The following is a 14,483-nucleotide window of genomic DNA, read 5'->3' on the forward strand; positions in this document are numbered from 1 at the left end:
TCTGATCTTATGTAACATAACGAAACTCCCACTGATGAGATGGTGCAGTCACACACTGATCTACCCTTCCACCCGGGAGGAATAAAAAGAGAGCGAGTGAGTGAGTGAGTGTGTGTGTGTGTGTGTGTGTGTGAGAGAGAGAGAGAGAGAGAGAGAGAGAGAGAGAGAGAGAGAGAGATTTATTCTGAGTGTGAATCAGTCTGGACAGCTGGCTGAGGTTATTCAGGGACACAGCAGGAAGCAGAAGTCTAACACCACTGCATATCATATCATAGATTCTGTTGCACACAGAGAGTTAAATCTTTCGTCTCTGCATTCACTGTACTCTTAAATGCTTGTGATGGAGAGAGAGAGAGAGAGAGAGAGAGAGAGAGGGGGGGGGGGGGGGGGGGACTTATGAGATGTGTATGTCAGCGAATCAGTCCAAATCAGACTGTTCTTGTCCAGCCCGTGGAACGCATGCTGCATTAGAAATACCGTCCGGCAGCCAATAAGCGCGCGGAAGAAACCCGCTCGCCAATCCTGCGCGCGCCAGCACTAAGGGCAGCCGTTCCTCCGAGAATCCCCTCCCACTAGCTTTAAGAGCGAGCACGGACCTTTAAATAGCCAGCGTTTTGAAATTGTGCTCGTTTGCTGCTTCAGAGTCGTCGTTCCCTCCCCCGTATAGGCTCGCTCACGCTTCGCCATGTCCGCCGCCAGCGCCGCCGAGACGTCCGCGCAGCTTCCGCCGTCTCCCGGCCGCGTGTTCTTCCAAACGCCTCCGGGAGTCGGCTGCGCCGGTAGCGGCCAGATGTCACGGGGTGACCCGGTTCAGAAGAAGCAGGGCAAAGTCACGGTGAAGTACGACCGTAAAGAACTGCGGAAGAGACTAATTCTCGAAGAGTGGATCATCGGGCAGCTGAGCGAACTGTACGACTGCGAGGTGAGCGCGAGCACAGTGTCGTCCTCGCACGGATGCCCGGGCTGCACGGGCTGCATGTCAAACAGTACCACAGGAAGACTCAGCGGCCGGATCGCCCGCTATCAACCCATAGGGTTGCACGGTTGGCTGCGCCTGTAGCCCGTGTTTTATTTGCCTTTGAAAGAAATTGGTAAATTGATGTAATCCGTTATCTGACCTACATTATCTCTGGTCCCCTCTGCGGCGCCTTTACGCATGTGTATAGCACGCTGCTGTTTTTGAGCAAACGTGACATAGGTTGGTGATTAAGGGTTTGGAGGCAGATGTCAAGATGTGACTTTTAAAGTAGTCGCTATTGCTGCGTGGACTGAACGGCTGTCAGACGACGATTGTCCCCTCTGTCGGTTCTGTGCTCCCGCTTGTTTTTAGGAGATAAAGATGCAGAGACAGCATAACTCGCGTGTTTCCAGCCATGACAGGAATAAGTCTTTCTCTCAGATTTTGCAGGTATATTGTTGTCTTTATTTGTGAATGCGTTGTTAGGAAGTTTGGGAATATCAGAATAGCGCAGAAGCTTATACCTGAGTGTGTGGGGTTTTTTTTTTCCTGCCAGCGCTGCGTTGCTGTGCAGCTCACTTCGTCTTCTCAGATGTATTGGCCCGCTGGGCACATGCCGACCGAACACGCAGCGCTGGAAACATCCGTTGTGCGTGGCTGTATCTCTGGTGTTTATACACGGCGAGGAATATGCTTGCAGTGCAACCAATCAAAGCTCAGCGCGATGGCTCCCCGTTTAGCGCTGCTCCTCAGACCGACCCGTGGCACCAGTCTGCTTTTCATACGTGTGAGCATCCATTCTCTCTCTCTCTCTCTCTCTCTCTCTCTCTCTCTCTCTCTCTCTCTCTCTCTCTCTCTCTCTCTCTCTCCCCCCCCCCCCCCCCCCCCCCCCCATGGACCAGGATTCAGACGAGACATCACAGTTAACATATATGCTGCATATCGAATTGGATTAACCTGCAACATTTTGAGTTCTGAGAATATTGGTAGTGATAATGTTAACTGATGTGATGAACTTGACCATTTTAAATGAATCCCTTGTTGAATTTACTTATGTATATTATATTTTGAATGACTGTCCTTTTCCGCCCCATTGTAGCGACATCTGTTGTCCTGGCAGTGCATCACCTACAATAAAACCTGTAAATTAAATGAACAATTTTGAAATCGTTTTGTGCTAGTTATGAGTTAATTCAAACTAGCAACGTTAAAGCATAATGGCTATTTCGTTGTTTTTTATTTTTTATTTCTAAGTTATATTCAAAACTCAAATCCATCCATTACTTGCTTATAGATTTTTTTTCTACATAGGCTATTACATTGGGTTTTAATATACTTAAGCGGCCTCTAATATTGACCCACTACACAGACTCCAAGCATATTTATAGACTGTCGGGTACACTGTCACTGCCGGCTAAGGGGCATTTAGGATACGTGATGTGGCATATCCAACGATCGTTAACACATCAGAAAGCGGTCGATTGTTAACCACCGCTGAGAAGAAAAAAAACAATAAACTGAGATAAACTCCATGTGCGGACTGCATGTCAACGAGGCAAATAAAGACACCAAACTAGCAAAAAATGAGAGCTCGGTCTTTTCTCCCTTAAGTGGCTCGTTTGTTGGTGGCTGCGATGAATCGCGGTCCGTTGTTCGGTTTTTGTTTTTTTTTTTGGTTACAATTAAAGTGATATTGTTCAGCAGATCTGGAGTTGCTGGTGATATGAGACTGTGGCTGTTTGGCCTTGAAAATGATCCCAGATTCCAGGGCCTGGATTCGCAGGGAAGCTTTGTCATTCCATCGCTCGAACCAGTATCACCAGAGGTGTGAACGATTCAGTTAATTTCACTTTGGTTTCTTTGTTTTTGTTTTATAAACCCATTATTATTGGTTTGAAGAGAACTCCATTCACCTCTTGTGTAGAAGCAAATCATGGAAGTAAATTGTGTTGTATACACAGCACTGTGTGTAGAAGAATGGTGCTGTGAGTTTCTGTGTTTGACATCACTGCCATGAAGTCTTGTCTGCTAACTGCCTTTGTGAAAGCAGGCCAGGTGAGGGGAGGGAGGGAGGGAGAGAGAGAGAGAGAGAGAGAGAGAGAGAGAGAGAGAGAGAGAGAGAGAGAGAGAGAGAGAGAGAGAGAGAATGGTGAAGATAGATAAAGAGAGCGAGTGGACAGAGGCAGAGAGACTGTCCAGAAAATCTAATAGAAAAGAACATTCCGATCTGAACATGAACCTGGAGACCACAGAAGACCTGGAGGACAGGAGAGGAGAGGAGAGGAGAGGAGAGGATGTTTTGATTTTTCTGGGAATGTGATTGTGCCTCGTGTAAACCAGCGTATACCTGTGGTGACCCCATACACGTCTTCTCCTGGACAAGATTAGAGGTGTGCATATGTGTTCCCAGGTTCCTCGTCTCCGCTGCACTGTTACTTTGGGGGGGGGGGGGGGGGGGGTAAAAAGGACCAAAGCAGGGTGACCAAGGTACCGTGGAATGGGAGGGGAGGGGAGTTGGGGAGGGAAGGGGCCGAAAGGAGCAAGTGGGGTTAGCCTAGCTCAGAAGGAGCCAGCCAAGCTGATCATGGCTAGCTGCAGTGTTAGATTGCAGCAAGCGTCTCAACCTCCCTGTGAGATCCAATCTGTCAAAAGCATGTTTAACTTACTTCACATTATTGGAGCTTCCTTTCTAAGTGTGTATGTGGGTGTGTATGTATGTATGTTTGTATGTGTGTGTGTATATATATATGTATATGTATATATATATATATATGTATATGTATATATATATATATAGTGTGTTTGTGCATGCACATATAAACTAAAGGCTTTTCTGACTGTCCTAATGTTTAATTCGTCTTGGTCCTGACAGCAGACTGATGTGAGCTTCATACTGTGGAAAGCACAGATCTCGTGTGTATGGAAGAGTCCTCGCCTCCTTTAGTCTTGAGCGTCTTATAAATGTCAAACCTGCGCTCATGATTTGGCCTGATGTGTTAGACCTTTTTGCACAAACAATGGTGTGTGTTCTTACCATAGCTCAGAGCAGACTGTGTGATGGAGTCTCTCTGCAATGGTTAAGCTTCATTATCATGTATGAGTGGGCCTGCTGTGATAAAGCGCTCGCTCTCTCTCTCTCTCTCTCTCTCTCTCTCTCTCTCTCTCTCTCTCTCACTCTCCTCCTCACTCTCTTGCTGTTTCTGTGTGTCTGACTGAGTCTCTGAATCACTGGAGGTCATTTCAAAAAGCTGAACAGGCTTAATAGAGTACTGACAATTCAGTCTATTTTTGGGGACACAGCACAGCAGGTTGAACGTGCAGATGCTCTGTGTACGTGTGTGTGTTTCTGAACGAACAGGACACACTGCATTTCCTAATTTTGTCTGTGGTAGCGTAACAAGAACATGAATGTCCAGTGTTTGTGTGGGGTGGTGGTGCTCTGTTCTCTGGTATGCCTTGTCATTTAAAAAGGTTATTTGACCGAGGTGGCATCAGTTGCAGACATTGTCGTATAAAATTATTTTTGAATGTGCAGACACACTAGCACAGAGGTTTCACTGGTGTTTCTGCCTGTAAACCCCCCCGCCCGCCACACACACTCTCTCTCGCTTTCTCTCGCTCGCTCTGAATCGATTGTTCTTTGAGTCTCAGCCTGGAGGGGGTGTCCGTCTGTCTGAGGTCACGAGGGATTACGTTTCATTGTGCTGAGCTATGTGTATGTGTCTGAGTGTCTGTGTGTACACATGTATGTGTGCGCGCACAGGTTATTCATATTTATTTACCTCATATAATATGCAGTGTATGTGTAATCATGCACATATGTCATGTAAGTCTGTATATCTTTGTGTGTGTGTTATGTAAAAGAAAGAAGGAACTTTCTTTGCATGACCACAAAGCCCATTCCATAGAGTAGGGAAAGGCCAAATCATGCATCACCCCCTTACTGCCTATACCTGTGTGTCCATGGACGTTTTCTTTGTTCTCATAGCAGTCTGCGACTGTGTGCATGTGCATGTGCACGCGTGTGATGTGTACACTGCCGTCAGCTCTGGTCCTCCGAGTCCCTTTAGCTCCCATGCCAGGATTACGGGACCGTTTTTTTCTGATATGAACCTTCGATAGATCCATCTTCTCTGGGCATTTTCTGCAGGCAGACAAATTGTTGATTGACCAGCACAACAAAATAAAATGCAGATTAGAAGGTTTCATTCTGGCTGGTTTGTTTTTATTTTATTTTATTTTATTTTTTTGTTTGTTTTTTGCTTGATTGATTTCTGAAGCAGCTCCTAGCCTGTTATAATTCATAATGGATCCAACAGTAAATGAACATGCAGATGTCTCATTTGAATTGCATGACTAATCCCTAATGTGAGATTGTGTTTGATTTGAATTACATGACAGTAATCCCCAATGGGAGACTGCATTGGATTTGAATTACATGGCAGTAATCCCTAAAGTGAGTTTGGGTTGGATTTGATTTTCATGGCAGTAATCGCTAATGTGAGATTGGGTTGGATTTGATTTACATGGCAGTAATCCCTAAAGTGAGATTGTGTTTGATTGGGAAGTCTTTGGTCAGAGAATTTGGGAATCTGTGAGACTTTGCCATTTGACTACAGACTGCACTTATTTTCCTAATGAAGTTTTGGTTTAAGGCAGTTGGCTACTCTTTGTCTACTTATCTAGATGGATTTACACTCTTGGATTGATTAGGTGGGTGTAGGATTTGCCAGTTGTTTTAATTTGGTCAGGCAGATAATTTGTTTGTTTGTATTTATCTGGTTATACGTATGAAATTCACATATGCGAATGCTTCACACAGTTGTGTTTAGACAAAATGTAGAGTACAGTAAAGGTTCTACTGGCTGAGTCACGTGGGAAGTTGTGATGGGGTCAAGATATGGAACTGCTATTTTGATCAGTTCACCAGCTCTGATTGGCATAAACTATCAGTAAGGAGGGGCAAGGTACTGTAAATGGGGCAATTTATCACCAATCAACATTTATTGATGTTACAAATTTAGAACACCATATTACTGATTGAGAATAGAGGGATATTTCATTTTGGAGTTTACAGGGTTAGAGTATAGTTTTGTGTGTGTGTGTTTAGGAGAGAGGTGGAGATTGTCTGCTTTTCTGTGCATGCGTTTGTGTTGTGTTTACGCAGCTGGTCAATACAAGCATTTAAGCCTGGCTATAAGGTGTGTGTGTGTGTGTGTGTGTGTGTGTGTGTGTGTGTGTGTGTGTGTGTGTTTGAGGGGAGTCTACGTTTATTGTTAAGAAGAGAGGTGTGTAAACAAATGACCTTTTAATACCCACCTGCACTCCCACCCCCACCCCCACACACACGCAGGCATACACACACAAAACTATACTCTAACACCGTAAGTGTTTTTATTTATCTTTTCAGCTAAGTTGTCATAAAATCACACAGTGAAGTTATTTTGCTAGCAGCTTAACACTGTAAGACTAAATTGTTTAACACAGACACTCTAGATCAGAGAGGCAATTAAAACCCGCGTGTGCTGTTTATCATGGAAGGTTCTGGATGCGAAGCCTTTCCAACAGAAGATTGAGTCTGGCAGTAAAAAGAAACATAGTTAGAAAACACATACTTTAAAACCTAGAAGAAGCCCAAGGGTACCATATGTGGAATATTATTATAAAGACGAATGGCGTGTGGTTGTCTACCAAATGGAGAAAAGAACATATTTATTAAGGCTACAAAAATGTAAGTGTTCTAAGCGATGGGGGGTTTAAAACTGCATTAAGGTTCTTTTTTATTTTCCCATTTTTTATAATGTACTCCCTGTACATATGGCTGTTACTTCACTTTGGAACGGATCACCTTTATCAGTTGCCTATTTAATGTCTAAAACTCAATAGGTGGAACAGAACAGGTGCATTTAAAAAAAAAAATGCTGTAATATCATTTGAAACAGAAATTTTCAAATTCAGTAAACAGACAGAGTGGGGTGGAGAGGGGTCATTAAGGAACAGCTTTTTGTACATTATTTAGACCTACACACGGATTGGCAGATGGTCTCTAGCTTTGGCTAGATTTGTTCTGTCTAGGAAGCCGTTCTTGGGTCTTAAATATTTTACTCTTAGAATATCTGACCTAAATTGGCCTAAAGTGGTAAGAGGTTTAAGGAGAATTAAAGCCCAAAGCCATTTGGAATGATTGCGAGTGTGGGCACACATTCGCCGTGCTGAAACTGCACTGTCTTCACTTTCTCTCCTCGCTCGCTGCAGAGCAGTGCTTTTTGCACTTTGTCATGGATATCACACAGAAACACACACATGAATGCATGTCTGCGCCTGCACACACACACACACACACACACACACGTCCAGACTCTTTTGTTATTAGCTTTACAGACCATCACTAATCACTCTAACCCACTTCATCTCTCTCTCACTCACTCTCCCTTAATCTCTCCCATCCCTCTCTCCTTCTCTCTCTCTCCCTCCCTCCCTCTCTCTCTCTCTCTCTCTCTCTCTCTCTCTCTCTCTCCCTCTCTCGCTCAACCACACTTCCCATTCTTTCTGTCTTACGCTCACTTCAGTTCGTCAACAAATTAAATAACAAAAATGAGAAAATGAACTTAAAAATAGTATTTTTAGGGCGCAAGTAGATATAGTAATCGAATAATCTAATAATAATCTAATAATAGATTATTTTAAAAATTAATAACTACCATATGTTGATGTCTCGCCTTATTGGGTGTCCCTTAGATTCCAACAAGATGTCCCAAATCTCTGCCTTTCTTTCCCAATAGGACTGTATTTCTGATTTAACGTGATGAAGGATCTCAGGACAAGGGCTGCAAATTTTTTTATAGATGGTTTTCCATTATGATTCATATATGATTCATATTTGATTAATGTCCGTTTCGGTTTTTATACATATAAAAGCTGAGTGTAATGGCAGAATGCTTATTAAATTGACTCCCACACAAATCCAGAAGATAACTATGTGTGTGTGTATGTGTGTGTGTGTGTGTGTGTGTGTGTGTGTGTGTGTGTGTGTATGTGTGTGTGTATGTGTGTGTGTGTGTGTGTGTGTGTGTGTGTATGTATGTGTGTGTGTGTGTTTGTTGGGGGTGCGGGAGTGTGAGAGTCCGTTATATTGATGGTGTAATTTTATATTTTGTATATCTGCAGTATATGAATCCTTTGGTATCCTTTGGCGTGTGCCTTTGTTCTGCCTGATACACAGATCCTGCACTTTTTACCACATTCCTTAGAGCAACTGCTGTCAGCTTTTTTCCTTTTTGAATTACTGCTTTGCCTTTCTGATGTGAATGTACTGTTCTAGATTCATGTATTTAATTATAGTGTGTGTGCGTAGATATTTGTGTGTGTGTGTGCGCGTGCCTGTGTGCGCGCGCACACACACACACACACACACACACACACACACACACACACACACACACACACACACACACAAAGAGCAAATTCAGAGATGAAATTGGACAGTAGGGTAAGGATTCAGCTGTGTATCTGGCTGGCAAACACCAATGGATGTCACGCACTTATACATACACTCACACACACACACACACACACACACGCGCACACACACACACACACGTGCACACACACACAGAGGCAAACACTCAGACATACAGATTCAAGCAAAGTGCTGTGTTTCTCAGAGCTAGAGAGTAGCGAGCAACACAGAGTTTAAGATTATTCCTGTCCATCAGTGAAAGGACCAGCTCTGAGTGCTCCTGCCCCTCGGTGTGCTGTGAGCCCCCCGTCCCACAGAGTGACCCTTTCGCCCCATACGCAGACGCCTGGTGAAGCAGTTTACCCAACATGGGAAGATGGGAAGGGAATAGTCACCCACAGCAGACACATCTGTGCTGCGGGACGGCCTCGTGGCCACAACCAGGAGCGGCACTAACACTAGTGTAGGAATTGCCACAGAGCATGACAGTTTACAGGACAGTTTACACGGCACAGCGACAAGACGGCAGGGCAGCTCTTTTGAGGCGGATTTTTTTTGTTGTTGTCGTTGGGTACTGTGTGTACACAACTGAGTGCTTTTTTTTCTCCCCATCTTTCAGTCTATCACCCTTCTCTCGCTCACGTTCTCCCTTGTTCTCTTTCTCTCTCTCTGTCTGCCTCGCACTCACTCGTTAGTCTTTCATTCCAAACAGATTGCTAAATGGAAAATGTGGCCCTTCTTCCACCTCACTTCAGATGTAGATGGTGCCATATATTTATAACCTTCATCTTGTTTTGTGTGTGTGTGTGTGTGTGTGTGTGTGTGTGTGCGTGTTTGTCATCACTTGGGTGCAGTGTTATGATTAACAAGGCTACAGATTAATCTGAGCCTTGTGTGCCCTGAACTTCAGAACATTTGCAGAACATTTCAAAAACTTTCCTGTGTGTGTGTGTGTGTGTGTGTGTGTGTGTGTGTGTGTGTGTGTGTGTGTGAGACACACCTCTCCCCCTTCTCACCCTACTGTCACATTCTGCAAGTCCTGCCAGACACACACCAGCTGACTAACAGTACACACAGAGTTCTCTGGAGGTAGTTCATTCACTGAGATTTCCAGTAGGAGCAACACAAAAGTGCCCTTCTCTCTCAGTGTTAGAAATCAGTCTCAACTGTAACTCAAATTCTAAATTGAGCTATTATTTTTGTTGTGTTGGAGGAGCTCAGAAGAGTGTGTACTGCATTTTGTGACTGTTAGGTGAACTTAACCCGCAGTTGCTGGGGTTGGTTCTGCTATTATATCATCTGTTTGTGTTTTTGTTGTTTTTAGGAAGAGGAAATGCCTGAGGTCGAAATAGACATTGATGATCTACTGGAGGTGAACAGTGAAGATGAGAGAGCTGTAAAACTCCAGGTGTGCACATTTGAGTATGTTTATGCACGTATACGCGTGTGCGTGTGTGTCTTTACTTTTAAACATGAGAAAAAGATATTTCGTCTACCTTAGCAACACTAATTTCCATGCAGTCGTTTTCATGTAATTCCCCTGAGCTGATTATCCGAATGAGCCTGATTAGGTTTAACTGAAGGCACTGAGATTGTTCTGCTTCTGTCTCCCCAGGAATCTCTCACAGACTGCTACAAGCCCACTGATGTAAGTCTGCCCATATGCACACAGTGATCTCTTGATCACTCTATACACTGCCAACGCACCTAAATCATCAGAGTATTTTAGATATTTAGAGTAAGATGTTTACATTAAAGGCTATGGGGGTTTATATAACCATAGATCTTTGAGCTGTGGCTTTTGGAAGAAGGATTAATTAATCAACAGCACAGTATTTGGCAGCACACAGTCTTACACACTCACACGCATACAGGCACACACATATGCACACACACACACACACACACACACACACACACACACATACATACTAGCCCCAAGCAGTCCCAGGGAAACCTACTAACCAGGAAACATATGTCTGGTCTAATGTATCCATCCATACGTAATGGGCATTGAATATCAACACGTTTGTACAGAGGCAGTCTAACACACTGAACACACAACAACACACACATTTGCGCGATCATGGCCCTGTAGTACAGACGTGCACACATACACTAACTAGTCCCCTTTTAAAAAACCTACCTCACCCCTATACTCACTGGGCAGTTATTATGTACATATGTCTTAGAACAGTATTTCATAAATGTATAATTACAGAATATATCTATCGACGTGCAATTTGCAAGCCACTCTTTACCTTATTCCAATAGATAGATAGATAGATAGATAAGCAGGTATGCAGTGAAGTAGATGGATGAACAACTGTATGATTGCAGACACCCTCTGTGCAGATGTACCTACATGTGTGGACATTCTACAAATATGCAGATGTTCTACAAACAAGTGCTAATGCTGTACCAACATGCGGATGCTCTACAAATGTGCAGATGTTGTGCACATTTTGGGGCAAATCAGAACACAAAAAAATGAACCAAGTAGAAGAAAGAAAATCTCTTCTTTCATCGAAGAGATTGTCTGGAAGCAATAAAGGGAAAAAAAATTGTGTACAGTTCATATAAACTTACTATAGATCTTTGTAACACTGCGTCTCCTCACAACTGATCTTCAAACCTCTGTATATTTTTCAAGCCATTTCTGGTACTGCTCATACGACCACAACATTCAATTGATGTACAGTTCTACTCATACACATGACACATAGCCACTGATTTTCTGGGCGTGCACATCGGGGCGCGCACCCTTACCTAAAACCCCCTGCTCTGTGTCATGCTGCAGATACGCTTGCATGAACCGTTAAAGAACCATCATTCACCCCTTGAGTTGTGCACAATTGGCAGTGCAACAGTGACACTGTGGTAGTGGGCGCTCCTCTGGTGCTAGTGCGATGGGTTCTTACTTATGCCAGTGTTTTGGCCTTGCACATGTTCAGCCGAATGCAGTTGTTTGGTCAGTAACTGACCACTGCTAAAGAACTGGTGTAACAGCATCACCTATTTCCTTTAGCCTCTGACTGACACTTACTAGGTGTATATAATACATAGTTGTTTTAAATATATGTGTGCGCTATACGACATGGTAGCGCACACATTGTTTTTATTTATTTTTACTGCAGTAATGGAAAAAAAAAACCCAATAATATCAGCGTATACAATTCTGCTCCTAGAGATACAACACCAGTCAAAATTATGACTCAAACTTAGTCTGACCCAGCCAGCTCCAGTGCTCAAGAGAAGACCTGATGACCTTGGCCATAACTCTAAAGGACAGTAGACCTCAAGGAGAATTGCTTAACGTCCAATGCGCCCAGCATAAACTCCTCCTGAGGCTCTATTTATCTTTTTTGTTCTATACACCAGGCATCTTGGGCTGTAAATCTGAAATGAACAGCATTTGGAAGGTGTGTGTGTGTGTGTGTTTGTATAAAATGTCTATATATACATACATACATACATACACACACACGCACACAAGCTAAGGAGTGAGCACTATGGTAAAAGCGCTAAAGAGCTAAAGATTGCTCAAGGGCAAAGCAAAGGGCCACTGTTCAAAACCAGTTTTGTCTCTACTTAGTGAAATAACTGAGCAAATGAACTGATGTTGACTGATTGTATTTCTGCCCTCCCGTCTCTGTGTGTGTGTGTGTGTGTGTGTTTTGCAGGCTTTTGTGCAGGAGCTACTTGGCAGGATAAGGGGTATGAGGAAACTCAACGCCCCGCAGAAGAAAAGCCTTTAAGTGCTCACAAAATGCCAACGACAATCCAGCTACATGGACAGCAAGTCTTGCAGTCCATCACCCAGCCTGAACCTCCAGAACATGCCCCCTGATTCTCTGAAACCCAAGACTCAGTTTCCAAATAGATTTCTTACAGTTCTGACTACAAATCCCAGATTGCAAATACTAGGTCAGGATTTAAATAATCTGTAACCAAAAAAACTTTACTTAGTTCCTAGAATGTAGGCTATTACAACTTCCGAAGACCTTTGAAAGCCTGTAACCTTATTTACACTGAAAGGTTATTCACACTATGGGAGTGGGGAGCTGCTTACAGTAGATTTAATTCAATGAAACAGAATTTAGGATTTGCATTCTATATTTCTTTGTTTGTTAATAGTATAGTCTGTCGCATTCTCCTCTGATATTTCTGTAGTGTTGCGTAGTATTGCAAACCATTGGTGTCAGGTTTGAGATCAGTTGTCTGTCTGACCTTTTGGAAGTCAAGGTTAGAATTTAGATAAAGGAGTTCTGGTCGTAGGCCTGTGTTTGAGGGCAGCCTCACCAAGTTTGTATGAGAGAAGAAAGACCCCACCCCACCCCTTCCTGAAGTCAGGCATGCTGGACCGTGTAGTCCCTTACAGAGGGCCAGCATCACCCAGCTGCATTAAGACTTTTGCTTTGTCCTGACATTTAGTGTGTGATTCATTTCACTAGCAAGGTAACATATCAGTGTGTCACTGTTACACATAATTTGTGGCTGGTGATTGAAATTGCACCGTTTGTTAAAAATATTTTTTGAGCGTTTGTACTTAAAAAGACACGGCTGAATTTCATGACTCGGTTCTGAAACACTATGGCAAGAGTATTTGAAGCATATGGATCATATAACAGACTGTTATATGATTATGTCTGGTACACATAGCTAATGAATTGTGATGTGAGCATGGGACCGATTTCAAGTCTTTTAATGACTGTAGAAGTATTGGATGTTTTTAAATAACACTATTTTAAGTCATAACACTTTTTTTTTTTACCTCTTCATATGTACAGTGGCTGCCAAAGAATACTAAATGGTGGACTTAATATGAAGAACCATGACCGTACGTGAGCGTATGTAATCACCCCCATTAAAATGTCTTCAGTTTCAAACTCATCAACCTCTACAGTTTCAAACTCCTCATTCAGATTTTGTGTTGAGACCTAAATCATGTAATAACAAGGAAACCAGGAGAAAAAACAAAACAAAACAAACAACTATGGTGCTGTTACTGTTGCGATAATTCTCCAGTGCAGTGACTGGATAATAAGGCCTTTGTGTCAGAGAGAGAGAGCGAGTGAAAGAAAAGCTATTTCCTGTGATTCTGCTTGTGACATTTGTAATGTTCTTGCGCTGTTCTGTTCCCCATAAGTTTGTTTCAACACTGATTTTCCGCACACACAGCCCGAATGGACGATGGCTGTTGGTAAGAAGTCGTCTGGAATTGTACCGTGTTGACTGCTGCCGTTCCCGTTGTGTTGAGAGTGGTTATCATCAGCAGTTTGGAACGCAGAGGAGAAAACATGTTTGAGAGTTTCCACTGAGCATTTGAGGATTTGAGGATTTTTAAGGTTGCCTGCGCATGTTTGGGGTATGCTTTGATGCTTCCGTACGAAGGAATTCTACGGAATTTTTGCAGAGGTTGGCTGATGTATTTTTTTTTCTAAGAACATTTAGATGTATATTTGAATGTTTAGTGAATGACGTCTTTTGCGTGTGTTTTAATGGCAAGAGGGAGCATTTTGAGCACAGCACTCCCAAATGACACTGTTTTTTTTATATATATATACCTTATCAATATTACTGTTTCTTTCTTATGAAAGATCTACATCTTCAGGATTTTTATTGACTGTATATCTGCATTATATATATTTTGTTTATTATTATTATTATTATTATTATTATTATTATTATTATTATTATTGTGTGTGGTTTTGCATTACTTTAGTTATAATAAAACAAAAATGAATAACCTGTCGGCTCAGACTTGTTGGATCCCCCAACACACACACACACACACACACACACACACACAATCATAATGCACTTCAAGGAATTTGTGTAGTTTCATAATAGATAAATGGATGTATGTGTGTAGTCTACAAAAATTTGCAGGCGAAAAACAGTATGTCTAAATGTATTTTTTGTCTTCAAAGTATCCATGGCAGATATTTTCTGTGAAGTCATAGTAAGCTAGACCATAATATGCTTGGCTAGACTCTGCTGGCTATAACTATACCGGACACACAAACCTCACTCATCCCTTGATGGATTGATGGATTTCATAGT

The 14,483-nt window shown here is 42.7% G+C and overlaps 1 protein-coding gene across 2 annotated transcripts; it reads left to right on the forward strand.

The window, feature by feature from the left end:
* Positions 1–647: 647 nt before the first annotated feature.
* On the forward strand, positions 648–13,310 carry ppp1r14c (protein phosphatase 1, regulatory (inhibitor) subunit 14C). Of its 2 annotated transcripts, XM_035521157.1 has the most exons (5): positions 648–922; positions 9,742–9,825; positions 10,033–10,065; positions 12,101–12,134; positions 13,208–13,310. In XM_035521157.1, exons 1-5 carry the CDS (start codon positions 686–688, stop codon positions 13,225–13,227), a joined length of 408 nt encoding a protein of 135 aa, XP_035377050.1. In that variant the 5' UTR covers positions 648–685; the 3' UTR covers positions 13,228–13,310. The 2 variants fall into 2 exon arrangements, with proteins under 2 accessions (XP_035377050.1, XP_026854406.1); XM_026998605.2 differs by having other exon boundaries at positions 651–922; positions 12,101–13,310.
* Positions 13,311–14,483: the final 1,173 nt, after the last annotated feature.

Source organism: Electrophorus electricus, chromosome 22 (assembly GCF_013358815.1).
Source record: "Electrophorus electricus isolate fEleEle1 chromosome 22, fEleEle1.pri, whole genome shotgun sequence".
NCBI classification, from domain to species: Eukaryota; Metazoa; Chordata; class Actinopteri; order Gymnotiformes; family Gymnotidae; genus Electrophorus; species Electrophorus electricus.

Excerpts from the sequence above, each read along its gene's own strand:
- ppp1r14c (XM_026998605.2), top strand. The coding sequence starts at position 686 with ATGTCCGCCGCCAGCGCCGCCGAGACGTCCGCGCAGCTTCCGCCGTCT. Across the intron at positions 9,826-10,032 it reads AGAGAGCTGTAAAACTCCAG|GAATCTCTCACAGACTGCTA; the intron begins GTGTGCACATTT and ends CTGTCTCCCCAG. Across the intron at positions 10,066-12,100 it reads ACTGCTACAAGCCCACTGAT|GCTTTTGTGCAGGAGCTACT; the intron begins GTAAGTCTGCCC and ends TGTGTTTTGCAG.